This window comes from Armigeres subalbatus, chromosome 1, assembly GCF_024139115.2.
Source record: "Armigeres subalbatus isolate Guangzhou_Male chromosome 1, GZ_Asu_2, whole genome shotgun sequence".
NCBI lineage: Eukaryota > Metazoa > Arthropoda > Insecta > Diptera > Culicidae > Armigeres > Armigeres subalbatus.
In genome coordinates this window covers 199,873,242-199,900,697 of record NC_085139.1, presented here as the reverse complement: position 1 = coordinate 199,900,697, position 27,456 = coordinate 199,873,242, and the positions used below count along the sequence as shown (strand labels likewise).

Genomic DNA, 27,456 nt, shown 5'->3' with positions numbered 1-27,456 from the left:
TAAATTACAGCTTCCGTTTCAACTTACCCCGCATTTCAACTTGCCCCGGTGTACCTTACCTTTAAAAATTCTTTCGAAAATTCATTTATACATTTCCGGAATTTTCTTCAGTTATTCCTTTAGTAATACTTTCAGAAATTCGTCCAGGTATTCCATCGAAAATGTCATACCATCGGCACCCGTAATTCCGCTGGAATGGAACGATTTCCTAAAGGATTTTCCGAATGAACTTCTGAAGGAATTACCGAAATTCTTGAATTTCTTTGTAATTTCCTCCATGGTTTCTTTCGGCCAATTCTCAGGAAGTTCTTTTGGAAATACACCCGATTCTTTTTTTACACGGGGGATGCGTGCCGTGCGAAAAAAATCCGTGTAAAAATAATCCGTGTTATTTCGAGAATCCGTGCAAAAAAAATCCGTGCTATTTCGAGAAACCGTGTAAAAAAAGCCGTGCAAAAATATCCGTGTAAAAAAAGTAACCGGGTCTTTGTTAATCTGGGGGATGCGTTCCGTGTAAAAATAAATCCGTGTAAAAAAAATCCGTGTTATTTCGAGAATCCGTGTAAAAAAAGTCCGTGCTATTTCGAGAAACCGTGCAAAAAAAATCCGTGTTATTTCAAGAATCCGTGTAAAAAAAGCCGTGTAAAAAAAATCCGTGCGAAAATAATCCGTGTAAAAAAAGAATCGGGTGTACATCAATATATTCCTTCCAAAATTCCTTTAGGAAACCTTATAATTTTTTTTTCAAGAATACTTGCGTCTTGAGAATTTCTTAAGAAATTCTTTCCGAGATTTATTCACAAATTCCTTCGGTAATTCCTTAACGAATTATTCCTTAGGAAATTCTTCGAAATTCTTTTATAAATTCCATCGGAAATTGCTTTGGAAATCTGGTCGGTATTGCTACGAAAAATACTTCGGAAATGCTTACGGAAATTGCTTCAGGAAAATCTTTCAAAGTTCCCTTAGTAGAATTCCTTCGAACTTTTATTTATGATTTCTTTTGGAAATGGCTTTAGGAATGTCTGCGGAAGTTGGATTGGGAATTCATTTGAACTTTTTTTTAGAAATTATTTCAGAAATTTCTTTAATAATTTTTTCCAGTGTTTCTATTATTATTATTGGAGTTCTTACGTAATTCCTTCAGAACTTCATTTAGGAATTCTATCGATTTTTTTTAATTCCTTCAGACATTCCTTTAGACGAATTAAATTAGAAATTCGTTGAGACCTTCGGATATTCCTTTAAGATTATTTTCAGGAATCACTTCTTAAATTTTTCAGAAATTCTTTTAGGATCATTCGGAAATTACTTTATGAGTTTATTCGTAAATTTTATCTGGAAATTCCTTTGAAATTTCCTTTAGAAACTATTCCGATTATTTTTTTAGTATTTCCTATTTATTTCAAATAAATTTTATTAATTAATAAATTCTCGGAAAAAAAATCTTCCAACAAAATTTCCGGAATAGTTCCTGCAGGAATTTCAGAAGAAATTTCATAAGGTTTTACTAAAAGATTTTCCGAAGGATTTCCTGGGGGAAGCTTCTAAAAAAATAAAGGAATTTGATAAGAACTCCTAAAGGAATTTCATAAGAAATTTTTAAATGAACTTTTGAAGAAATTTCTTAAAGAATTCGTAGAGGAAAATTTCAGAAAAAAAATTAAATTTTCTTAAATTTGCTTCTTTAAATTGTCAAAAGAATGACCAAAGGAATTTTTGAATTTAACTCCGGAGTAAATAACCTACGGAAATTGCTTCAGTAAAATCTCCCGAAATTCCTTTAGGAGAATTCCTTCGAAAATGTCTTTATGATTTATTTAGGAAATGACTTTAGGAATGTCTGCCGAAATTGGTTTAGGAATTCCTTTGATCTTTTTTTTAAGAAATTTCTTTAGAAATTATTTCACGAATTTCCTAATTAAATTCTTTCAGCATCAGAAGAAAAAAAACATTTTAAGCTCTTTTTAGTGGAATGTATTCAACCGTCTAAGACGAGTTTAGTACTTTCCATTTGATTCCTCCTGGATTCCCAAAGAATTATTAGAATTTTTCTAAACATCCTCCGGGATTTACAAAGAATTTTCTTGGTCACATGATTTTTAAACGCGATCATCGGCAGGATTCAACATTTTGAAATTTAAAATGAAAACTTCACTAAAAATAGATGGTTTCCGGATTTTTACGAATCCACGCTGGGGCATGAGGAGAAATATTGAAAAGAATATCAAACTTTTCTGATTTCCATCAATATTTACTTCAATATATTGAGATCGCACTCACACCATCAATATTTTTTTTCAATATTCAGGAGTTTGTCAAACTTTTCCTGTCGTCTGGGGTCTGCTTATCAGAGGCAACCAAATCAAATACGAAGTCATTCGTTTGCCTAAAATACATCCGTCGGATTTTATTATTAAGGTATTTTCCGATTTGGGCGAAAACAAAATAAAAATGATAGTAAATTACTTATGATAGAACATTATCTGAAAATAAATTATGGCCGCTTCTGACAGATAAGCCTTACATTAGACAGCATGGATAGTTTGCAAATTCAACATTTATGCTCTTCAAAATCAATCACATAAACGTGCGATTTTTTTGAACAATGTACGCCCTGGTTGAAAAATAATCAGTTTTTCTATCAGCTGATCCATACGTTTTTGAACCTACTTCTGCACGACATTAGTGCCATGCATTGTGTTTACAAACGATCACACCACGTGCAGGCAACGAATGACCGAACAGGAGGAGTTGCTAACCAACATTTTGAAGCAAACATCGCGATGAAAATTGCTGTTCGATGATTTTTGTTAATTATTTTAGATTGAAAATTACGAGTAAAAGCTACCTTACACCTCGGGAAAATTTCCCGTCGGATTTTGAGCCCCGTGCATTTTAAATGGGACCGGGATTTTGATTTTCCGTGTCCAAATCCCGAAAACATCGCATATGTAAAAACACATGGGGAAAAATCCGCTGACCAAATTCCCGAGGTGTGAGGTTAAGGCTACCTTACACCTCGGGAAAATTTTCCGCCGGATTTTGGTCCCCGTGCATTTTAAATGGGGCCGGGATTTTGATTTTCCGTGCCCAAATCCCGAAAACATCGCATATGCAAAAATGCATGGGGAAAAAATCCGCGGACCAAATTCCCGAGGTGTGAGGCTACCTTTACCTTAAACTGCAAATCACACAATGTTCCACATTCCACAAAGCACATTTTGGTAATAAAGAAGGATAAGAATGTATTGTAGAAGAAAGTTTTTCATAATATCCAACGGGTTGATAAAAAATCTCTAAATTATAAGAAAAAAGCAAGTTATTTTTGTCACTTTTATGAAAGTTTGCATAATTACTGTATTTAAAAGTTAAAACCACTTTTATCAACAAAAGGTCAAAGATGCTTAGACGTCGTTCTGTGTGCTGGCTGATAGAGGTTGGTAAAGTTCACTAAAAATTAAATCATAGAATTTTGAATCTCACTTAAAGGCTACCTTACACCTCGAGAAAATTTTCTGCCGGATTTTGATCCCCGTGTATTTTAAATGGGGCCGGGATTTTGATTTTCCGTGCCCAAATTCCGAAAACATCGCATATTTGAAAATGCATGGGGAAAAATTCCGAGAACCGAATTCCCGAGGTGTGAGGCTACCTTAAAGGCTACCTTACACCTCGAGAAAATTTTCCGCCGGATTTTGGTCCCCATGTGTTTTAGTTGGCATCGGGATTTTGATTTTCCGTGCCCAGATCCCGAAAACATCGCATATGCAAAAATACATGGGGAAAAGATCTACGAACCAAATTCCCGAGGTGTGAGGCTGCCTTAAGGTAGCCTCACACCTCGGGAATTTGGTCCGCGGATTTTTTCCCAATGCATTTTTACATATGCGATGTTTTCGGGATTTGGGCACGGAAAATCAAAATCCCGGCCCCAAAATGCACGGAGGTAAAAATCCGGCGGAAAATTTTCCCGAGGTGTAAGGCAGCCTTTAGCAGTGATTTCCGACCCTATGTTCCATGTGCACTTTTTCATTTTTAGCAGTTCTCAAACCAAAATATGCACACTCAGGAAACAAACACCCTGTATATGATAAGAAACCTGTATATGTTATTTATTATGTTTATAGGCTGGGCACGGAAAATCAGAATCCCGGCCCATTTAAAATGCACGGGGACCAAAATCCGGCGGAAAATTTTCCCGAGGTTTAAGGTAGCCTTTATAGCTCTAATGATATACAAGAAGCTTCATTGTTTTTGGTTCACTCGAAAACGCGAAACAATGAGTTAAGAGCAATTCCCTCTCGATGAGTAAAATTAATGCTGATGCAACTTACCTCTCCAACTGATGTAGCCAAAAGGTTGACAATTTTCTCGTGTGGAACTGCCACCACGCTTTGGTTATTGATTTCGATAATTCTGTGCCCGACACGAACGCCTCCTCGTTCAGCAATTCCCCCGCGCAGTAAACTACAAATCTGAAATTATAAAACAGAAAATTAACAATGATCACATTCAAAGAAGTCATTCAACTCACCACTCCGTTTTGCACGCTGAAGCCTAGCTGGTATTTGGTGTTGGGCCGCTTGATCTTGACCTCGACGACCGGTGCACAAGGAACTACAGTAAACTTGACCACTGTTTGATTCTTCGTATTCTTGATATAGCTCTGACACGTAGACAACGGCAAACCGACCAGGCTCAACCCATTGATAGCAATGATCTGGTCTCCGATATTCAGCTGACCACACCGAGCTGCAGCCCCGGACGATGCTAGATTGGCAATGACCACCGTTGGCAGCATAGAACCCCAACCGGATTCCACAATCACCACACCCAAGATTTCGCCCTTTGCCTTCGGAACAACCACCTCTTTTTGCAGTTCCTTTTTGGCGAAGATCTCCAACTCATCGCCGAATATCTCCTGACTGTTGAGCACTTCCTGATAATCCATCTCCTTCATAAAACTATGATCCTCAATTCCGTTCGCTTTCAAAAATTCCATATAGGCCACCTGGAACGCTTGCCCAATCGATTGCGCAATGAACTGGGCTTCCTCGCTTTCGAACACGTGGCAGATCATCTTCGGGGTGCGGTTGCCCTTCGGCCCAGCGGCACTCTTCTGCGGTGGTGTCGAACCGGACTGGATTTGGCCCGATTGGTTTGCCGCTCCGGTTGCGTTGCCACCTCCTCCCGAATCGCCCGAGTCCACGTCCTGTGGTACGAATCGTCGTCGCGCCATCAGCACTACCAGGTCGCCAATGTCCGCTATGTAGGAAATCGTACGCAGAGCGTGGTCCATCATGATCTCCTTCAGATCCGTATTCAGGACCATGATCTTTTCGGTTGATATAAACAGATCCACCTCGGTACTGGGCTGCGGTTCTCCGTCGGGGGACTGAAAGCGTATAAGATGGTAATGAATGAAAATGTTCGCAAATGATGATCACAATTGGAAATGGATTTTACACAATAGAACTATTGAGATTTGAGCCAGAGTAATACTGAATTACTTTCTGTTAAAAATATTCGACAGTTTTAGGATCCGAAACAAATGAAACCAAAACAATTTTATAGTTTAACCGTTATAGATTATTCGTAGAATATTTTTCACAGAAGTAAATACTCTGCAATACATGCGGAAGACAGATCACATTTTTAAAGTGATAGCTGCCCTCCCACGTTTGATTGTTAAATTAAAGCTAAGCAAACTTACCAATGCCTACACGATAAATTTTAGCGATACGCATTAAAATGGTGCAGTTTGATGACAGACATGGAATGAAACAGGAAACAGAGAAAAGTTTACAATATGAGGTGAAGATCATTAACCACACAATGCTTAGACATCTTTACCTTAATGCGAGAGACGGCTTCTTCCGCTTGCATCATACGAGTAGATTTAGTTGGTTGACCTTCACACACCAGTTGCGTTGACCCCAGATATCGTGCCCGGAAGAGAACTCCTTCGATCAAAACTGAGATTGACCTGAAATATTAGTTAAATTGTTATTCTTTCATTATTGACTTTCCTAACAAAAATGTTGATTACTTACAAGTAATACAATTTTAAACAGATTAAATCCATGAAAGCATGATGTTTTAGAAAACATTGAGTTATACCTTGGAATAAATTCAAAAAGCATCGAAAAACTGAAGCACTTACACTCACCTTCTTTATTTTTGTTCTTCTTCTTTTTGTCCGTATCGGACTTGGAATCGTTCGATCCGTTTGGACTGGCGCTCTCGATCGTCTTATTTTCAATTTTGATCGGAGACGTCTGATGACTGTGATCTGGCGAAATGGCACTCGTTTCGTTTGGCCCATTCAAGTTGATCAAGTTCGCACTGTTCATACTGTTGTTATTTAAACTACTAATATTCTGATTCTGTATACTACTATTGAGAATTCCCGGCGATGCTTTGCTGGACGTTACAATCTCCGGAAGTGAGCTGGCCGGTTGAGCAACCGTTATCGCACTGGCAGGCGAAAGTAACGTTGAGAGTCCTTGCCGCAGCAGAGACCCCTGATTATTAGGTTTGCTTCCGTAGAGAGATGTTCCGTTATTGGCTCCTACGGAGCCAGTCTGTTGCTTGGGAGATAATTTGTGCAATAGAGAGCGAGTTTTTCGATCCGTCCAACTCTTGCTGTTGTCGTCGTAAAAGCCCTGGTCATCCAACCTTTGGTGACCCAGCAGTCGGTCAGTCTCCAAGTCCGTATCCGGATCTTCGTCATCGTCAAGAGCACTTAAATTCTTTGCATTGTTTCCATGCAGCAGGGAATCCTTTTCGCCGGACAAGTTAGTTGACCTTTCGGTGGGTCCACCGGTCGTAGGAGTGGTCGGTAGTAACAGTCCCGATGAAGAGTTGTTCACCGTTGTGGGGGAAATCGCTACTAACTTACTTTCCCTCGATCGGGGTATCCACACTGGTGAAATTGAAGGAACAGGAGATTCTAACTTGTCCGCCGTTAACAAGGAGTGCTTTTCGTAGGTCTTCATTGTCGATTGTTGGAGTGGCTGTTGCAATTGTTGAACCGACGGGCACTGCGATTGGGGGTGCGTAGGCGATGAAAGCGTTTTATTACGTTGTAGGCAGGTTCGGATGTCCTTGAGCGCCGCCTGTACATCCGAACTGGCCTGCTGTTGGTTGTGTAACTGTTGCAAGGTCGTTTGCGCGTCACAATCGATTGAGGATTTCCTATGCGGGGCCGGTGCTGGCGGTGGTGGCGTTGATTGAATGGTGTCTGCAGAAAAAAAATTATATTATTACCAGTGCTTTCCTAGTTTGTAATCTCTTTTAGATGTTTATACAAAAGTCTCAGGGCAGTAGAAGCCGAACGCTGAATTTTCAAAATCTGTATTTCCCTGATCAAGGATCAATTGAACGTCTGAGCTTTCTACGTGAATTACTCGCTCACTTTTGGCTATCTCCGCTTACTCCATTTCAACTTGCTGCACTTTTTCAATTGGCTGTCCAAAGTAGGGCGCAAGGATACCTTTCTTTACTTAATTCGTAGACCTTAATATTTGGGATCCCTTATTCAAATTCATTTCAAATCCAATCTAAATCCAAATCCAATCCAATCCAAATCAAATCCAATTCAAATAAAATCCAAATCCAATCCAATCAAAATCCAATCCAAATTAATCATTCCAATCCAAACTTGGATTGGATTTGGATTAGATTTGGATTATTCAAATTGAATTTGAATTCAGTTGGATTTGGATTGAATTTGAATTGAATTTAGTTGGAATTTGAATTGAATTCTAGTTGAATTGAATTGGTTTGGTTTGGTTTGGATTAGTTTGGTTGGATTTGGATTGGTTGGATTGGTTTGGATTGGATTTGGATTGGTTTGGATTGGTTGGATTGGTTTGATTGGTTTGGATTGGATTTGGATTGGTTTGGATTGGTTGGTTGGTTGGATTGGTTGGATTGGTTTGATTGGTTGGATTGGTTTGGATTGGTTTGGTTGGTTGGATTGGTTTGGATTGGTTGGATTGGTTTGGATTGGTTTGGATTGGTTTGGTTGGTTTGGATTGGTTTGATTGGTTTGGATTGGTTTGGATTGGTTTGGATTGGTTTGGTTGGTTTGGATTGGTTTGGATTGGTTTGATTGGTTGGTTGGTTGGATTGGTTTGGATTGGTTTGGATTGGTTTGGATTGGTTTGGATTGGTTGGATTGGTTTGGATTGGTTTGGATTGGTTTGGATTGGATTTGGATTGGTTTGGATTGGTTTGGATTGGTTTGGATTGGTTTGGATTGGTTTGGATTGGTTTGGATTGGTTTGGATTGGATTTGGATTGGATTTGGATTGGTTTGGATTGGTTTGGATTGGTTTGGATTGGTTTGGATTGGTTTGGATTGGTTTGGTTGGTTTGGATTGGTTTGGATTGGTTTGGATTGGTTTGGTTGGTTTGGATTGGTTTGGGATTGGTTGGATTGGATTTGGTTGGTTTGGATTGGTTTGGATTGGTTTGGTTGGTTTGGATTGGTTTGGATTGGTTTGGATTGGTTTGGATTGGTTTGGATTGGTTTGGGATTGGTTTGGTTGGTTTGGATTGGTTTGGATTGGTTTGGATTGGTTTGGATTGGTTTGGATTGGTTTGGATTGGTTTGGTTGGTTTGGATTGGTTTGGATTGGTTTGGATTGGTTTGGATTGGTTTGGATTGGTTTGGATTGGTTTGGATTGGTTTGGATTGGTTTGGATTGGTTTGGATTGGTTTGGTTGGATTTGGATTGGTTTGGGATTGGTTTGGTTTGGATTGGATTGGTTTGGATTGGTTTGGATTGGTTTGGATTGGTTTGGATTGGTTTGGATTGGTTTGGATTGGTTTGGTTGGTTTGGATTGGTTTGGATTGGATTTGGATTGGTTTGGATTGGTTTGGTTGGTTTGGATTGGTTTGGATTGGTTTGGTTGGTTTGGTTGGTTTGGATTGGTTTGGATTGGTTTGGATTGGTTTGGATTGGTTTGGATTGGTTTGGATTGGTTTGGTTGGTTTGGATTGGTTTGGATTGGTTTGGATTGGTTTGGATTGGTTTGGATTGGTTTGGATTGGTTTGGATTGGTTTGGATTGGTTTGGTTGGTTTGGATTGGTTTGGATTGGTTTGGATTGGTTTGGATTGGTTTGGGATTGGTTTGGTTTGATTTGGATTGGTTTGGATTGGTTTGGATTGGTTTGGATTGGATTTGGATTGGTTTGGATTGGTTTGGATTGGTTTGGATTGGTTTGGATTGGATTTGGATTGGTTTGGATTGGTTTGGATTGGTTTGGTTGGATTTGGATTTGGGATTGGTTTGGATTGGTTTGGATTGGATTTGATTGGTTTGGATTGGTTTGGTTGGTTTGGATTGGTTTGGATTGGTTCGGATTGGTTTGGATTGGTTTGGATTGGTTTGGATTGGTTTGGATTGGTTTGGATTGGTTTGGATTGGTTTGGGATTGGTTGGATTGGATTGGTTTGGATTGGTTTGGATTGGTTTGGATTGGTTTGTTGGTTGGATTGGTTTGGATTGAGTTGGTTTGGATTGGTTTGGATTGGTTTGGATTGGTTTGTGGTTGGATTGGTTTGGATTGTGTTTGGTTTGGATTGGACTGGATTTGGATTGGTTTGGATTGGTTTGGATTGGTTTGGTTGGTTTGGATTGGTTTGGATTGGTTTGGTTGGTTTGGATTGGTTTGGATTGGTTTGGATTGGTTTGGATTGGTTTGGATTGGTTTGGATTGGTTTGGATTGGTTTGGATTGGTTTGGATTGGTTTGGGATTGGTTGGATTGGTTTGGATTGGTTTGGATTGGTTTGGTTGGTTTGGATTGGTTTGGATTGGTTTGGATTGGTTTGGATTGGTTTGGATTGGTTTGGATTGGTTTGTTTGGATGTGGATTGGTTTGGATTGGTTTGGATTGGTTTGGTTGGTTTGGATTGGTTTGGATTGGTTTGGTTGGTTTGGATTGGTTTGGATTGGTTTGGATTGGTTTGGTTTGATTTGGATTGGTTTGGTTGGTTGGATTGGTTTGGTTGGTTTGGATTGGTTTGGATTGGTTTGGATTGGATTTGGATTGGTTTGGATTGGTTTGGATTGGTTTGGATTGGTTTGGATTGGTTTGGATTGGTTTGGTTGGTTTGATTGGTTTGGTTGGTTTGGTTGGTTTGGTTGGTTTGGATTGGTTTGGTTGGTTTGGATTGGTTTGGATTGGTTTGGATTGGTTTGGATTGGATTTGGATTGGTTTGGATTGGTTTGGATTGGATATGGATTGGTTTGGATTGGTTTGGATTGGTTTGGATTGGTTTGGATTGGTTTGGATTGGTTTGGATTGGTTTGGATTGGTTTGGTTGGATTTGGTTGGTTTGGTTGGTTTGGATTGGTTTGGATTGGTTTGGTTGGTTTGGATTGGTTTGGATTGGATTTGGATTGGTTTGGATTGGTTTGGATTGGTTTGGTTGGTTTGGATTGGTTTGGTTTTGTTTGGATTGGTTTGGATTGGTTTGGGATTGGTTTGGATTGGTTTGGATTGGTTTGGATTGGTTTGGATTGGATTTGGATTAGTTTGGATTGGTTTGGATTGGTTTGGATTGGTTTGGTTGGATTTGGGATTGGTTTGGATTGGTTTGGATTGGTTTGGTTGGTTTGGATTGGTTTGGTTGGTTTAGATTGGTTTGGATTGGTTTGGTTGGTTTGGATTGGTTTGGATTGGTTTGGATTGGTTTGGATTGGTTTGGTTGGTTTGGATTGGATTAGGATTGGTTTGGATTGGTTTGGATTGGATTTGGATTGGTTTGGATTGGTTTGGATTGGTTTGGATTGGTTTGGATTGGATTTGGGATTTGGTTTGGATTGGTTTGGATTGGTTTGGATTGGATTTGGATTGGTTTGGATTGGATTTGGGATTGGTTGGATTGGTTTGGATTGGTTTGGATTGGTTTGGATTGGTTTGATTTGATTTGGATTGGTTTGGTTGGTTTGGATTGGTTTGGATTGGTTTGGATTGGTTTGGATTGGTTTGGATTGGTTTGGATTGGTTTGGATTGGTTTGGATTGGTTTTGATTGGTTTGGATTGGTTTGGATTGGATTTGGATTGGTTTGGATTGGTTTGGTTGGTTTGATTTGATTTGGATTGGTTTGGTGTTGATTTGGTTGGTTGGATTGGTTTGGATTGGTTTGGTTGGTTTGGATTGGTTTGGATTGGTTTGGATTGGTTTGGATTGGTTTGGTTGGATTTGGATTGGTTTGGATTGGTTTGGATTGGTTTGATTGGTTTGGATTGGTTTGGTTGGATTTGGATTGGTTTGGGATTGGTTTGGATTGGTTTGGATTGGTTTGGTTGGTTTGGATTGGTTTGGATTGGTTTGGATTTGGTTTGGGATTGGTTTGGATTGGTTTGGATTGGTTTGGATTGGTTTGGATTGGTTTGGGATTGGTTTGGATTGGTTTGGATTGGTTTGGATTGGATTTGGATTGGTTTGGATTGGTTTGGATTGGTTTGGATTGGTTTGGATTGGTTTGGATTGGTTTGGATTGGTTTGGATTGGTTTGGATTGGTTTGGATTGGTTTGGATTGGTTTGGATTGGTTTGGTTTGATTTGGATTGGTTTGGATTGGTTTGGATTGGTTTGGATTGGTTTGGATTGGTTTGGATTGGTTTGATTGGTTTGGATTGGTTTGGTTTGAATTGAATTCGGATTGGTTTGGATTGGTTTGAATTGGTTTGGATTGGTTTGGATTGGTTTGGATTGAATTGGTTTGGATTGGTTTGGATTGGTTTGGATTGGTTTGTGGTTGGATTGGTTTGGATTGTGTTTGGTTTGGATTGGACTGGATTTGGATTGGTTTGGATTGGTTTGGATTGGTTTGGATTGGTTTGGTTGGATTTGGATTGGTTTGGTTGGTTTGGTTGGATTTGGATTGGTTTGGATTGGTTTGGATTGGTTGGATTGGTTTGGATTGGTTTGGATTGGTTTGGATTGGTTTGGGATTGGTTTGGATTGGTTGGATTGGTTTGGATTGGTTTGGATTGGTTTGGATTGGTTTGGATTGGTTTGGTTGGATTTGGATTGGTTTGGTTGGATTGGTTGGATTGATTTGGTTTGGATTGGTTTGGATTGGTTTGGATTGGTTTGGATTGGTTTGTATTGGATGTGGATTGGTTTGGATTGGTTTGGATTGGTTTGGATTGGTTTGGATTGGTTTGGATTGGTTTGGATTAAATTTAGATTTGATTTGGATTGGTTTGGATTGGTTTGGATTGGTTTGGATTGGTTTGGATTGGTTTGGATTGATTTGGATTGATTTGGATTGGTTTGGATTGGTTTGGATTGATTTGGATTGATTTGGATTGGATTTGGATTGATTTGGATTGATTTGGATTGATTTAGATTGGATTTGGATTGATTTGGATTGATTTGGATTGATTTGGATTGATTTGGATTGATTTGGATTGGATTTGATTGATTTGGATTGATTTGGATTGATTTGGATTGGATTTGGATTGGATTTGGATTGGATTTGGATTGGATTTGGATTGGATTTGGATTGGATTTGGATTGGATTTGGATTGGATTTGGATTGGATTTGGATTGGTTTTATCTTATCTTTTTAGTGATTAGTTTTATCTGACCAGATTTGTTGCTGAACAAAATTTTATTTGATTTCAATGTGTAATCCGGGCAATGAAGAATGAAGATACAAGCATTGAAACATTACATTTTTCAACAATGAAAATAAATAATAAATACGAAGAACTCATATTCTCTTGCATTCAATCATAGATTCTAGCTTTCAAAGATTAAAACAAATTCTCTCATTGCAGTCAAAACATAATTCTGTCTTTTCAAATTCCGCCTTCCGTAATAATGCCTTATGGTGTATTGCGCTTTTTATAATATTTGTAATATGGTCTAGCCTTAATAACTCCGTTTTGTGTTAGGGCTTTATTACGAAATACCTTCACTCAATAAACATATTTATAATATGTATCTAGAATACTTACTAATAGTGTACAAGGATTCCAATTCCGGGTCCCGGTTCTTAAATATCTTATTGTTCTGCAGCGTACTCGAGTTGAGCCCTCCGGTTGTGCCATTCATCCTAAACCCGTTGCTTCCGTACAGGCCATCCATGTTGTTGTTATGGTTTCCTATCACCGGCGAGGAGTTCATCGACGGTTTCATCGTGTGGCTCGTGGGAGAGGTTAGCAAATTGTACGAATTGGACGCCTGTTGCAGTTTATGGCTGCTGTTGATTAAATCCGGTGTTGGCAAAATGCCGGGATTGTTGTTTTCCGTATCGGACACGTGACCACTCGACAGCCCATCCTCCAGAACAGGCATGCTGGTGTAGTAGCGGGCGTAGTTGCCCGTGCTCCCAACCGTACCCGTCACATTGTTCACGCCGTTATCAATCATCGTCGAGCAAGAGTTATTCCCGGTGGACGCACTGCTTATGACACCATTGTTCAGATCGTCGCACATCATTTCACTACCGCCGTTGACCATAATGCCGCCACCATACTCACTACCGTACTTTAGGGAAATCTCGCTGTCGTAATCGCCGCAGTTACTTTCATAATCGGTCGTATCCGGGGAGTAGTTGAAGTTTTTGCTTTGGCGCCGTGCCAGTGGCTTTTTCCCATTACCGGAACCACCACCGTTGCTCCGGAGCTTCTTTCCGTTTCCGTTCGTCATAAACTGCGTAGAATCGAGATTACTTTCGTTAATCACATCACAACTACTAGCGCGGCTTCCGGGATCCAAGTACAGGCTGAAATGCCTTTCATGTTCCTGATACTGTTGCTGCTGCTGCTGCTGTTGTTGCATTATCACGTGTTGCCGCACATTGCTCAAGTTCTGATGCTGCTGCAGCTGCTCCTGGGACTGTTGTTGTTGTTGCAATCGTTGTTGCTGCTGGTGGATGTGAAAACTGTGGTGGTGATGATGATTTGCACTATAAATATCTATTTCTTCTTCATCCTCTCCGTCATTATCGTCCTCATTTCCGCCACTAACGGTAACAATTCCGGAAAGAGCGTTCGATCCCATCCCAACGAGTTTCTTTTCCTGCTTCTTCTTCCGGAAGCTGGTGTACCCGTTTTTAATCCTTGGTTTACTTTTGACGTTGATCATATACTTGAGATTACTACCGACGCCCCCTTCAACGTCATCGTCCTCCTCATCCTCTTCCCCGTCGTCGTCTCCGTCCTCCAGTGCTTCACCATTACCAACATCGTCGTCATCAACTTCCACCTCGGCGTCGCTGTTATTGTTATTATTGTTGATTGGCGATTTGCGGGTTCCTATTGCCATTCCAATATCCTGCTGTAGATGCTGCTGTCTGATACCAGCGCTGCTGGTCAGTGTAGTCATCGATTTTTGCTGCTCCGCGCCGATGGAAGATCCGATGTAGGTCGTTTCCAGTGCCTTGCTGTCCAGCTCAGCCGGGTACTCATAATGGATGTCCTGTTTGCGAGACGAGAATGGGTAAATGGGTTAATACGTGTGGTTTCGCATTGGAGTAGCTAGGAATTATTAATTCAAAATACAATGTAGAATTTATTTTAAAAAAAACTGATACGATTTCAAAGTTGATATTGGGAAACATTCTCCTACATTTCCAGCTGAAATTTTTTTGAATTTCCAGAGATAATTGTCTCAAATTTCGAAGGGTAATTTTCTTCAATTTCCAAGGAAATTTCCCCCAAAATGTTCGAAGGATGTTAATTTAAAGAAGATGTTTTCTGCATTTCCCCGAAATATTCTTTAAAATTCGTCACAGAAAATTCTTCTGAGTGACAAAGGAAAATTCTATTGAATATTCACGAGAAGTTCTGATGAGTTTCCACGAGATTGTTTTTCTGAATAAACACAGAATATTCTCTTGAACTTCCTTCATCTCAATCCTAGATCAAAATCCTAGAAATTTCGCACAACAGTAGTTGTTTTTTGTGTGTTGAATTGCTGTGCAATGGTTGTCCTAATTTAGTTGATCTGGTCACCATCCTGTCGATGAGACGAAATTGAAAAGAATGATTTGCACGTCTGAAATAACGTAAACCGCACACGTAAGCGGGGCTATGTGTTTTTGGCTGTCACCGCGATATGTTCAGAAATGTTTGCTCACGTAATTGATTGCTCGGGAGCACACTTCTTCATATGTATCTTGTTGGGCGCACGGTACTTTTTGACCAAATAGAATCCCGGTTCAGACATGATTCCCACATTAAATGCCAGCTGGACGGAATTCGTGATTTTTCATCAATTAATAATACGGGTCGTGTTTGCGTCAAGCCGTATGATTAATTAAAGGGTTTCAAAAGCTGTTTTTTTTTGTATCTTTATTAAGAAGACTTTCAGCCCTAAGCTGGCTTGCCTCCGCTGTTTTTTTATTTTCCGCGTATTTTACAATTGTCTGCTCTATTGGAAACTTTCCTAATTTCATGAGACACTTCGTTCCAAATTAACACACCGAAAAACGAAGCAATGAATCGATTATCTCGAAACCAGTTTTTAAAAGTTGGCGAACATCATAACTCAAATATCATTCGTCCGAGTTGAATTTTAAATTCTAAACCACTTTTGCTGGCATGGCAAATAAAATAGACCCCATCTCGCGGTCCTTAGCCTCTTACTCTGCAACTCCTATCCCTACCTCCTCGTGGCACTGGCCGGGATACGAGCAACCTTAGGTAGATCGGGTAACCAACTCCGGTGGGAACTATGGTCATATGCTGACAAGGAAAGGGGGGATTTGCTCCTCTCCGGAGGTGCAAATCTGATCGAGCGACTGTTCTCCATGTTAGGAGCGGTTGATCATCGTCCGCAGAAGGTCGGCGTGAGTGTGGCAGCAATCCAGGAAATACGGTAGCCCAGAACTGGAGAACGTGAATTCCGGGCGGTGGATCCCATAGCGAACACTTCATTCAAGTACCACACCTACTATAGCGGCGGTGACAGAGCAGAACGAGTAAAACGAGTAGAACGAGTTGGCTTCATGGTGATCGGGAAGCAGATGAAGCGTGTTATCTGGTGGAAGCCGATAAGCGACCGCATTTGCGTGTTGAAAATGAAGGGCAAATTCTTCAACTATAGCCTGATCAGCATTTATGCCTCAACGAACGATGAGCCTGATGACGTGAAGGATTAATTCCATGAGAGCCTTGACTTGACCGTAGACTTTGGACGGAATTTTGCTGAACGAACCGCTGCTTCCCATAGCCCACCAAAATGCGGGCACTTGGAGTGTTGAAGTGCCAGTAAATTACAGCGGTTCGGTATTTCTTCTCCTTCAGTAACACGAAAAGCTCTCGGATCTGGTTTCTTGCGCTTACAAAATTTGCGCCGTTGTATGAATAGACGTCAGTACAGCGTCCACGACGTGCAAAACATCTTTGCAAAGCTTGCAGGAATCGCTCCGTCGACAGATCCGACACGAACTCCATATGAACGGCTTTCGTAGACATACAAACAAAGATTCCAACGTACACCTTTGTTGGTTGACGACCTCTTCATTCTCGCGAGTATACCGGTCCAAAATAGTCAACACCGATTATCGAAAACGGCCTTGAAACAGAGACTCTTGCTGCTGGCAATTCTCCCATTTGCTGCTGGATTATCGATGGTTTTGCCCGGAAACAATGTTGACACTGATGAACGATCTTCTTCCCAAGATTTCTGCCACCAAGCGGCCAGTACCGCTGTAGAACTAAGCTAAGAAGACGCTGTGGTCCTGCGTGCAAATACTTCTGTATGATTACGGCTAAGAAGCATCTCGGTGAAACCGTGTTTTTCTGGCGGTTTTGGTCCTGCAAGTGATTCTTCTGAATGGGCTAATCATCCACCGATCCGCAAAACGTACTTCTCATCGATTTGGGGATTGAACCACCGTAGAGGTGAGTTCCGTGGTTCCGACGCCCCCGATTTTAACTTGCATAGCTCGTCTGGGAAAGACTCTACATGAACCTTTTGAACATCTGCTCAGAGAGAAGCAGCTCACCCGAAGATAGAAATTCCGTTTGCCTTTCTGCTGCTGGACACCGTAGATTGTTCAGGAAGTGCAATCAGTATGCTGTCATCCGAATCAAACTAATGAACATCGAAAATCGTACAAGATAATCCGAGAGAAAATCGGACTCCTTCGACGAAGCGCAAACCACCACGTTCCGTCGCTTTTCCAATTCTTCCTGCGGTGGTGCTTCCGAGGCTAGAGACCACTCTCCGGAGCCTTGCTTTGGTGGGACCATGCCACCAAAGTTCTTTCTCACGAATGTTTTGGGTAGTATTCCACGCGATATTAAGTTTGCTGGGTTGGTGTTCCCTGGAACGTGTCTCATTTGTCAAACCTTGAAATTTCACCACCCTATTTGCGACGAAAGTAGTCCAAGTTCCTGGTGACGACTTGGTCCAATGAAGAACGCAGGTCGAGTCCGTCCAGAAATAAACCCTGTCCTCTATCGTCAGCGATTCTGCCACCTTTCCCAGACTTGTGCTGCCAACAGTGCTCCGCAGATTTCCAATCGTGGTAAAGATTGCGTCTTGAGCGGCGCCACCCATGATTTCGAGGTCAACAGATGAACCGAAACCAAGTCATCCTCTATCTGACTCCTTACACCGATGCTGGAACTATAACGCAGCATGGAAACCGTACATCGTTCAGTACTGAGATTTGCTCGTGAAACCTTCGCAATTCCTCACCCACCATTTCGGGTAGCGGGTCATCCCATTGAAGATTTTCACCCTTCTCGTTTTGCAAGCACCACCTTCGCTGAGGTAATCGTTGCTCCGAGCAGACAAAGCGGATCGAAAAGCTTCGCTATGAAGCACAGCACTTATCGCTTCGTAAAAATCTGGTGTGCGGTGAGAAGAGGAGTCTCGAACTTGTACCGAAAACGATCGACGTTGGGAAGCCATGTCAAGCCCAATTAGAGGTGTGCGCCGCCGCGCCACGCCGCCGCCGCCGACATTTTTGCATCGGCGCGCCGCCGTTTCAAATTTGTCACGCCGCATCTATAATTTTCCACGCCGATTCAAATTTTCAGTGAAAACTTCAAAGATTCAGTGCAATTTCCATTTAATTCCCTAATAGATCTCTACAACATTACGTTGAAACTCCAGAGAATTTTTCGTAAAGATACCAATTATTTCCATGAAAATTCCATACAATATCTTGTTGAAATTTGAAAAAGTTCTCCGTAAAAACTAAGCGTGAAAATAGCGAAGGAGTTCCCGTTGAAATTAAAAAAAAAACTAATTGAAATTGAATTTTCGAACAGAAAAGAGTCGTTCGGCAGAAAGCCACAAGGCTGAAAGTTAATTGGCCGAATATGTCGTTTAACCGAAAAGAATATTTGGTAGAAGCCTTCCCGAGCAAACCGAAAACTTTTTTTAATGTTGTTAAATTATCGATTATGTTTACTTAATTTGATATCTTTTTGGTCGTTTTAACAGTTGAAATAACAAAACCTAATAGCAGAAATATCTTACTGTGACATTCAATCATTAACTATTCCTGCTGTCGATGAGAGCAAATCGAAAACTAATTTTGGTATTGTTTTACGATAACAAAATAAGTACACAGTTTGATGTCATATCATTCAATTTAGTAATCTACAGCAAAATGAGATCAAAATATCTAATCAATCATAATGATTTATTCATATTTGAAAACGAATTGTGACTCAATTTGATGTCGAAACCAAAATATGTTTTCTATATGATCTCGTTATGTTTTCAGACTTCGCAAGGATATCTAGCCTAAATTTTTTTGCCCGAGAATGTCATTTGGTCGAACAGTTCCTCTGACTAAAACAATCGTGAATATGTCCTTCGGCCGAAATAGTCGTTTGGTCGAAAGTGTCGTTCGGCTGAATTGGTCATTTAAGATATTTTCAAGACAATAACGGGAGAATCTTTTGATTTTCGCCTCAAAGTTTTAACGAAAGATTTCCAGTTTTTCCCGATTAGTTATTTGAAATTTATTTTCAGATTTTCCACGGAAACTACTTTAAAGTATCGAGAACTCTTTGGAATCATCAAGAGGAGCTCTTTGGATTTACCAAGGAAAGTTGCTTGGGATTCACATGAGAATCTCTTCAGATTACAATTAAATGCATATTATTCGGCAACACGGCCATACGAAAACCATATTTTGTTAAATATCTTGGCTGTCCATATGCACAGCACATGTTTCAAAATGGAGAAATTGATATGAAACTTGCGAAAAAGAATCCACGTGTCTTGGAGGAACTCGAACCCTCAACCTCGTACTCTCTACATAGGCGTGATAACCCCTACACAACAAGACCACTTAAAGGTCACGTTTGCGGAAAAGCCATCAGAATCCGAGTACCAACCTCCACCGCGGTTAGCTCTTATTTGCAAATTGAATATCTTTCGGATGCTTGATTTGTCCAATCGCCACATGTGCTTTACTGTTGTATATCCACAGTCAAGCGAGTGCACATTGTTTATTAAACGAGAGGATCGCACTCCATGCCCCCAACAACGGGCTGGGCGGATTTGTATAGAGTGCGAATCAATCGCACTCTGCTGTGCTAAAGGCTTGCTTGGCTACAACATTTGATGCCTTTGGCACAGCAGAGTGCGATTGATTCTGATGGCTTTTCCGCAAACGTGACCTTTAAGTGGTCAGCCAAGATACTCTTCAGATTTCCAAATTTCTATAGCAAAATGTTCGGAATATCCACGGAGTTTTCCTATTAAGTTTCTGTTGTGTATTCTTTGAAATTCACACAGAAAATTGTGACTGATAAAAGAGATGCTTTACGTTGACTTCCCCAATCTAGATTATATAAGTCAGCTAGTTTTTTATCCTTTATTAGAGTAATTTTTCGCAAGGAGAAGTTCATCACTAAACGGCTAGTTTGGCATAGCCAACTTTAAAACATCGAAAAAATGCTCGGAACTTTTGAGGATTTTTTTTGGATTTGTTCAGAAAATTCTTTCTATTTTCGATTAGAAATTCTTGGTAAGTTCCATTGACCGAAAGCGACAGACGGCCGAACTGGCAATTTGGTCAAAAAAGCCATTTGCCCTACCAGGTTGTCCGGCCGAAACGATCGTTGGCCAAAAATGCCATTTTGCAGAAATAGTTTTTTGACAGAATGGGCCATGTGGCCGAAAAAGTCATTTGGTCCAACGGGTAATACAGTCAAATTTCAATGACTGATCCTCGTATGAACGGGTAATATGGTCAGAAATGGTCATTTGTTTGGCGAAATGGTCTTTTTGTCGTTTGACCATTGAACGAAATTCCGTGGCCTCTCTATTTTTAAGACTTGTACAAAGTTCTTTACCCGTACTATTTGGCTGAATTTGCGGTTTGGATGAAAAAGTCGTTTGGCCGAATATAGATCATTTGACCAGAAATGCCGTTTGGTAAAAAAAAACGCATTCTGTAGAAAGAGCCATTTGTCCCAAAAATGTACTTTCTGCAACATTCTTTGAAAAGTGTTGTTCGGCTGAATTGATCATTTTGCCAAAAAGACGTTTATCCGAATATCAATTCAGCTTAATGGGACTTGGTTAGATGGCTTTTGGCTTAAAGGCTAGTATCTACTTATAAAGCTGAGAGGTTACGAAATTTCGTTCAAGGGTCGTTTGACAATTAGCCTTTTCAACGTAAATGTTATTAGGCCAAATGGATGGATATTTTGGTTTAAATTACCCGTTCACTTATTGACATTTGGCCGTATAACCTGTTGGCCTAAATTATATTTTCGGACAAATATTCCATTCTGCCAAACGACCATTTCGGCCAAAGAGCATTTTCGGCCAAACGACCTGTTAGGGCAAATGACTATTTGGGCTAAATTACCAGTTCGGCCATGTGTCGCTTGCGGCCAATGGGATTTTCCAACAATTTCTTATGGACAATACATTAGTCGTTCGATAACTGCAACATGTTTTCATTTCAGCTAGCCAATGACGTTCGATAACTGCGACGCATTCAAGACGGCAAACAATTGTCAGACGGCGTCAGTATAGGAGTGCACCTGATTGTTCAGCGCTATGCAGCTATCATCGACATTGGCATCGTTTTGAAGCTCAGCTGTCCGATAACTGCAAAACTGATGTAACTATCGAAATGCTGTTAAAAGCATTGCAGTTAAATTACTTTCAGTTATCGAACGTCTAATGTACAAAGAATTTTCCGTAGAAACCCAATAATTTTAGAACCATTTTTCGTGGAGACATTTTGAACAATCCTCCCCGGAAATTTTAAAGAAGTTTTCGTTAATCTTACGGACAATTTCTCGTGAACATTCCAGAGATTGTTTCTTGAAAGGAAATTCTTAAGAATTTACTGTTCTATTGTTGGCCATGCCAAGCTAGCCGTCTTTATTATTCTAGACTGAGAAAGCCAACAGTTAAACACCCATTCTACCAACCGCACTCTCCTACAATTATCAAGAATTTTCTGTGAAAATTTCGAAGAATACTCAACAGAAATTGAACAGGAACTTTTCGTTAATTTCTGAAGTTTTTCCTGTAGAAGTTAAAAACATTTTTTTGTGAAAATTCTGAAGTTTTATTTGGGCATTACAAAGACCTTCTCTTGGTAATTCCAAAGATTACTCGAAAATATTTTCCAAATTATGAAAAAAAAATGCGAAATTCAAAAGATTTTTCTTTTAATGTCTTGAAAATATCCCGAAAAATGCAAAAAAAAAATCTTAGAAAAACGTAATGAAAAAATCGCCACGCCGATTCACGCCGCCGCCGGCTAAAATGGCTTTCGGCGTGACGCCGAAAACGCCGCCGCCGCCGACCAAAATTTTGACAAACGCCGCCGCCGACAAATATCGGACCGGCGCACACCTCTAAGCCCAATGCTTTCACCTTAGCGTTCTAGTCCCAATCGATACCATTTGAATCAGATAACGCCAAGCATTCGTTCGGAAGGCCTTCGAGTACTTCCGGACGATTCGAGGCCTACTTTCGCAGTTTAAATCCATCGCTGATCATCGTTGCGTATAGTTGTCGCCTCAATTCGATCGCAGATTCGACGTCGCCCGCGCTGGAGATAACGTCATCTATATACACGTCTTCTTCGATAGTTGCTGCCGCAAGTGGGAACCGCTCCCGCCCGTCAGAGTACGTGTAGCTAGGTATGGTGCAGATTTGGTACCATATGTCACTGTCAACAATTCATATGTAGAAGCCTTGCCATCCGGTCCAGTCCACAGTCCAGTCTGATCTATAGAGACAGTGCAGCGATTTCATGACCGAATATCTCGAGCTCGGTCACATGCGAAAAGTGGGCGAACCTGAGGAGAAGGCAGTCAAACGGTGTTTCCTGCCACATCATACGGTGATCCAGGAGTCTAGCCTTACGACCAAGGTGAGAGTGGAATTTGACGCCTCCTGTAAGACTTCCACCGCTGGGAACACCAACCCAGACTGTAGATGTATTGTAGCGGAGTATCATCGGAGTTTGTCCAGATTTGCCGGAACATCTTCTCGGCATCAGCTACCACCATTACCTAACGGGTTCTACTCCGAAGGACTGTGACTGTCGACCCGAAGTCTTGCTGTACTACTGGTCCAGCATACAGCGCATCGTTGAGGGATATACTGGTGGAAGTCTTACAGGAGGCGTCAAATACCACTCTCACCTTGGTCGTAAGGCTAGACTCCTGGATCACCGGATGATGTGGCAGGAAACACCGTTTGACTGCCTTCTCCTCATGTTCGTCCACTTTTCGCATGTGACCGAGCTCGAAATATTCGGTCATAAAATCGCTGCACTGTCTCTGTAGATCAGAATCTTTCGTCAACCTTCGTTCTATAGCTCGCAGCCGACAACAGACGTAAAGGTAGGAAGGCTGGTTGTCATCGTCGAACATAACATACCACCTATGCAGTGGATGATGAGCTGAATTCAGGAACTACACCATGGCGCGGAAGTTATAACTCGAGTGGTGACGCTAAGAACCTCGACCGGATTCATGAAAAGACCGGTAGCCTAATTCTGCAACGTTTTTTTTTTTCATTAATTTTTAATTAAGTCAAAATAGTCATTTGACGTTTTTCTCATTTTAAGTAAAATTACAAATTTCAATTATTTGGAATTAATTAAATGGTAAAATATTACATAAATAATTTGCAAATCGGACAAAAAGAAATTTTAATTTTTCGATTAAGATGTTTGTAACTTAAATAAATTATTTTCCAAATTAAAATTAACTATGTTCTGTGCTCGTGTGCTCGTTTTTAGCGACTCACCGAAGGCGTGCACTCTTTGTCGCCATTTCAAATTTATTTGACGCAAATTTAAAACAATTGACGACTTTTCAAATGATAAGTTTCTTTATAAAATGCAAACTAGAATTCCGGACCACTCTCGATTCCGAAATAGGAAGCCTTCCGTTCAGCCGCCACTCCCTCCGCATCTTTAGTTTCGGCCATATCGTTCGAGCTCGACCTCCATCGCTGCGCGCCAAACTGCAGCATCTGCGACAAAGTCAATCGGTCGCCATCGCCACAACCTGGTAGGAGGACATCGTCGCCATCTTCTCGGCGGAATCCCAACGCATCGTTTTCGACGTCAACAGATTGTGGGAAAATATCCACGAAGATGTGCCTACAACAGCGCAAGAAGTGATAGGCACAGCACAGCGGATGATGAGAAGTGCCAGCGATTGACGGACGAGAAAAATGTTGCTAGGAGTCGAATGATAGTGGCTCTTACCCGTTCCAACAAAGAGCGGTACAGTGTAGCAAGGGCAGAAGAAAAACGAATCCACCGCAGAAAAAAGCAACACGAAGAGAGAGTGATAGCTGAAGCGCAGGAGAACATGCATAGAAACGATATGCGGAGGAACTGTCAATGGCGCGTGTTTGGGAATGTGTTTAAAGTTGTTGAAGAATTTGTTTACCTTGGAACGATTGTGACATGTGACAATGACGTTTCCCGTGAAGTGCAAAGACGCATTACTGCTGGATAGGGCCTTCTATGGATTACGTAACCAGCCTAGGTCCCGCAACATGCAGAAGGAAACGAAATTTGCATTATACACCCGATTCTTTTTTTACACGGGGGATGCGTGCCGTGTGAAAAAAATCCGTGTAAAAATAATCCGTGTTATTTCGAGAATCCGTGTTATTTCGAGAATCCGTGCAAAAAAAATCCGTGCTATTTCGAGAAACCGTGTAAAAAAAGCCGTGCAAAAAATATCCGTGTAAAAAAAGTAACCGGCTCTTTGTTAATCTGGGGGATGCGTTCCGTATAAAAATAAATCCGTGTAAAAAATCCGTGTTATTTCGAGAATCCGTGTAAAAAAAATCCGTGCTATTTCGAGACACCGTGCAAAAAAAAATCCGTGTTTTTTTAAGAATCCGTGTAAAAAAAGCCGTGTAAAAAAAACCCGTGTGAAAATAATCCGTGTAAAAAAAGAATCGGGTGTATAAAACTCTTAGTTGGCTACACATTCGGCTTACAAGCGGATGGTCATCGGTTCGATTCCCAGCCCCTCTACCAAAGCCTCGTCAGTCGCCTGATCCGCAGCTCATACTGTGGCGTTTTGGGATACGCGCCTTACCGTCTTGGCTGCCTGATGACGACTGACACTTTGCTCTTCTCGAAAGCATTCCTCCAACGTTACCCGGATGAATAGGGGAGGAGAAGACCACCAGCTGTCATCGAGAGAAAAAGTAGAATCATTGAAATTTCACACGGTGTGGTATAGGAAATGAAGTATATTTTTGTTATAAAACAAAAATTAAGGACATTTCTCAAAAAAATTATGGTTTACGGGGTTGGAATTCTAAAGCACACAAAATAGGCATGATATCTCGATTTTTATATTTTTTCGAATAAGCAGTTAATGCTTAAGATTGTTGAATTTCTAACCCCACAAACTAAAAATTGTTTGACAAAAAAATTCATTAACGCTCTAGAGACATGTTAATTCTGATTTTCTATATCGTGCCATGTCAAATTTCCATGGTTCTGCTTTTTCTCTAAACTTTTCCAGGTGGCAGCACTGATGAAGGAACCTCCCCCATGGCAACAGAACAATGCATTGCAACGATTATTGGATGCACGACATGGACAAACGGACACAATGGACTCACGATGAGATGGACTGACAACGACAACAATAATGAGTACCGCAATCCGGGGGAACATTGATCTTTTTTTTATTGTTTTGTAAATAATTCTTCCGTAAGTGAAATCATGGCTACATGTACGTATAAGGTATAAGGCTGTTGTTCTTGATTATTTGATAACTTTTAACTTATTTTAAAAATATTTTTCGCCAATTTTTTTTTTTTATTTTTCAATTTGGGGTAACTTTGATCAGTTATTTATCTATAGAGTTAGCGTTGGCATACGCGGTAAGGCATTATAGTTGGATTCTCAGACGCTGAGGCGATGAACATCAATTGCTTCGAGAAAGGCATCATCACCGCTAGAGAAATTATCTCGTTTTTCAACAATACAAATCAAAATTTCAAAACAAAAACTAAGGATCAACCAAAAAAATACGATTGCTTTTTACATAACTATAGGTACGAGCTAAAGGTTTTGTTATTATACTTGTTTTGAGTGCTTTTTTGTCAGCTTACTGTGACTTTAAAAATTAATGTTGATTTTATTTTTAATATTTTGGCAAAAAATAAATGCAAATTCATCCGAAGGTTATGTCATTCAGCAGCAAATTTAGTCAAGATTAAGACACCTAACAATAAGTAATTGTGACACCAGGAAATATTATTTTATCCATTTCTTGAATGGTGAAACTGATCAATGTTACCCCGGTGATCAATGTTATCCCGGATTACGGTAAAAGAAATCTAAAAATAGATTATGTGTGGATTCTGTACAACCGGACTGGAGAGCTTTCGGGGGTTTCGAGCGAAAAGTACTGCGTACAATACTCGGAGAGAAACTGAACCGTTTGTTTGAGAAACTTCATATGTAACATTTATGGCCAAAATGAGATTTTTATATATTCTGAATCCTCTTCCAAAAATACGTATTCTGACAAAAAAACGAAAAAAAAATTTTCTTCAGGAATGTATGATTTTTTGTTTTTCGTTTGTTTGAGAAACTACATATGTCCACGCACTTTGAAGAGCAATTATGGAGTACTGCTTACAGTTTTTGCACTGGAAGTGAACGTGGGAGTTAAGTTTTGCCAAAAACTATTGATCTGTATCGAAGAAATCAAAAGGTTTGGTGCCAATTTGTTCAAAAACAGTTTTTTTTTTTGTTTTCTCAAAAATGGACTTATGCAGTTTCTCAAACAAATGATTCAACTAGAAAATGGTGTGTGGTACAGACGCACGAATCATGAGCTGTATCAAGTACACAAAGAAGAAAATATTGTAAACCGTATAAAATACGGCAGACTTCAGTACGCTGCTCACTTAGTGCGAATTCCGGAAGAAAGAATAGCGAAAACAATATTCAACAGAGAACCAGATAGGGGCCGGCGCTGGGTGCAGGCGGTGGAATGGGGACCCTAAGCGTTCGGGGAAACGGTAGGAACATCGCCCAAGACTGACGATTATGGAGCTCTACAATACGCCAGGCATAGGTGTATCGACGCTGTAGCCAACCAGGTATCCAGGTAGGTATGGGAAAACGTATATTTTCGCATATTTACTTCTAGAGATTTCAGTTCACCATAAACCAAGTGGCACATTGCTTTAAAGTATAACCCAAAAGATGCCGAAAAACTTTGCTGGAATAGACACGAAAAAAGTTATTATTATTCTAATTAATGATTTGAGTGTATTACTTCTACGTGAAGTTAAACGATTTACAATGATATGGAAAATGCTAATATAATCTTCCAAACTTAGACGTACATGTTCATGATAGAATTAGAGGCGAAAATATAGAATTGATAGTTCCGTTAGGATACGACAGGCATGAAGAATGTTTTTTATAGAAGTCGATTTGAAAGCGAGCGGAGGGCAATATTTGTGATGGCACATATCGCACGACCTGCCAAGATGTCTCACTTCGTAGTACTCCCTTTTCGCAGTGAGAAGTGAGTAGTGCGAAATGGATAGTTAGACGTCTCACTACTCACTTCGCGCTTCTCACATTTTACAGTGAGAAGTGAGAAATGAGGAATGAGTATTGAGACGTCTTACTTCTCACTCTTTATTTCTCAGTTCTCACTGTGAGAAGCGAGAAGTGAGAAATGAGACGACTCACATCTAAGAAAAATAAATAAGAAATGAGAAGTGTGATGCCTCACTTTTCACACCTCATTTCTCACTTTTCAAATGACTCATTAGACCTAGTGCCTGCTCGGTTAAATGACATGTTCGGTTAAATGACCAATTCAGCCTCATGTCCTATACCGCCAAGCGACCTATTCGGCCGTGCGGTAAGACGCGCGACTACAAAGCAAGACCATGCTGAGGATGGCTGGGTTCGATTCCCGGTGTCGGTCTAGGCAATTTTCGGTTTGGA

The 27,456-nt window shown here is 40.4% G+C and overlaps 1 protein-coding gene across 3 annotated transcripts in view; it reads right to left on the bottom strand.

Moving 5' to 3' along the window:
* LOC134205676 (serine-rich adhesin for platelets-like) overlaps positions 1–27,456 on the bottom strand; it is a 199,065-nt gene that overhangs the window by 30,706 nt on the left and 140,903 nt on the right. For all 3 annotated transcript variants that reach the window (XR_009978176.1, XR_009978177.1, XM_062681188.1), the window contains exons 4-8: positions 12,998–14,462; positions 6,173–7,246; positions 5,857–5,978; positions 4,538–5,398; positions 4,338–4,478 (exon numbers count right to left, since the gene is read on the bottom strand). Coding sequence is in view for 1 of the 3 variants with exons in the window: in XM_062681188.1 (XP_062537172.1) it covers positions 4,338–4,478; positions 4,538–5,398; positions 5,857–5,978; positions 6,173–7,246; positions 12,998–14,462 (3,663 nt within the window). In the remaining 2 variants the exon portion in view is untranslated. The remainder of the gene's footprint in view (positions 1–4,337; positions 4,479–4,537; positions 5,399–5,856; positions 5,979–6,172; positions 7,247–12,997; positions 14,463–27,456) is intronic.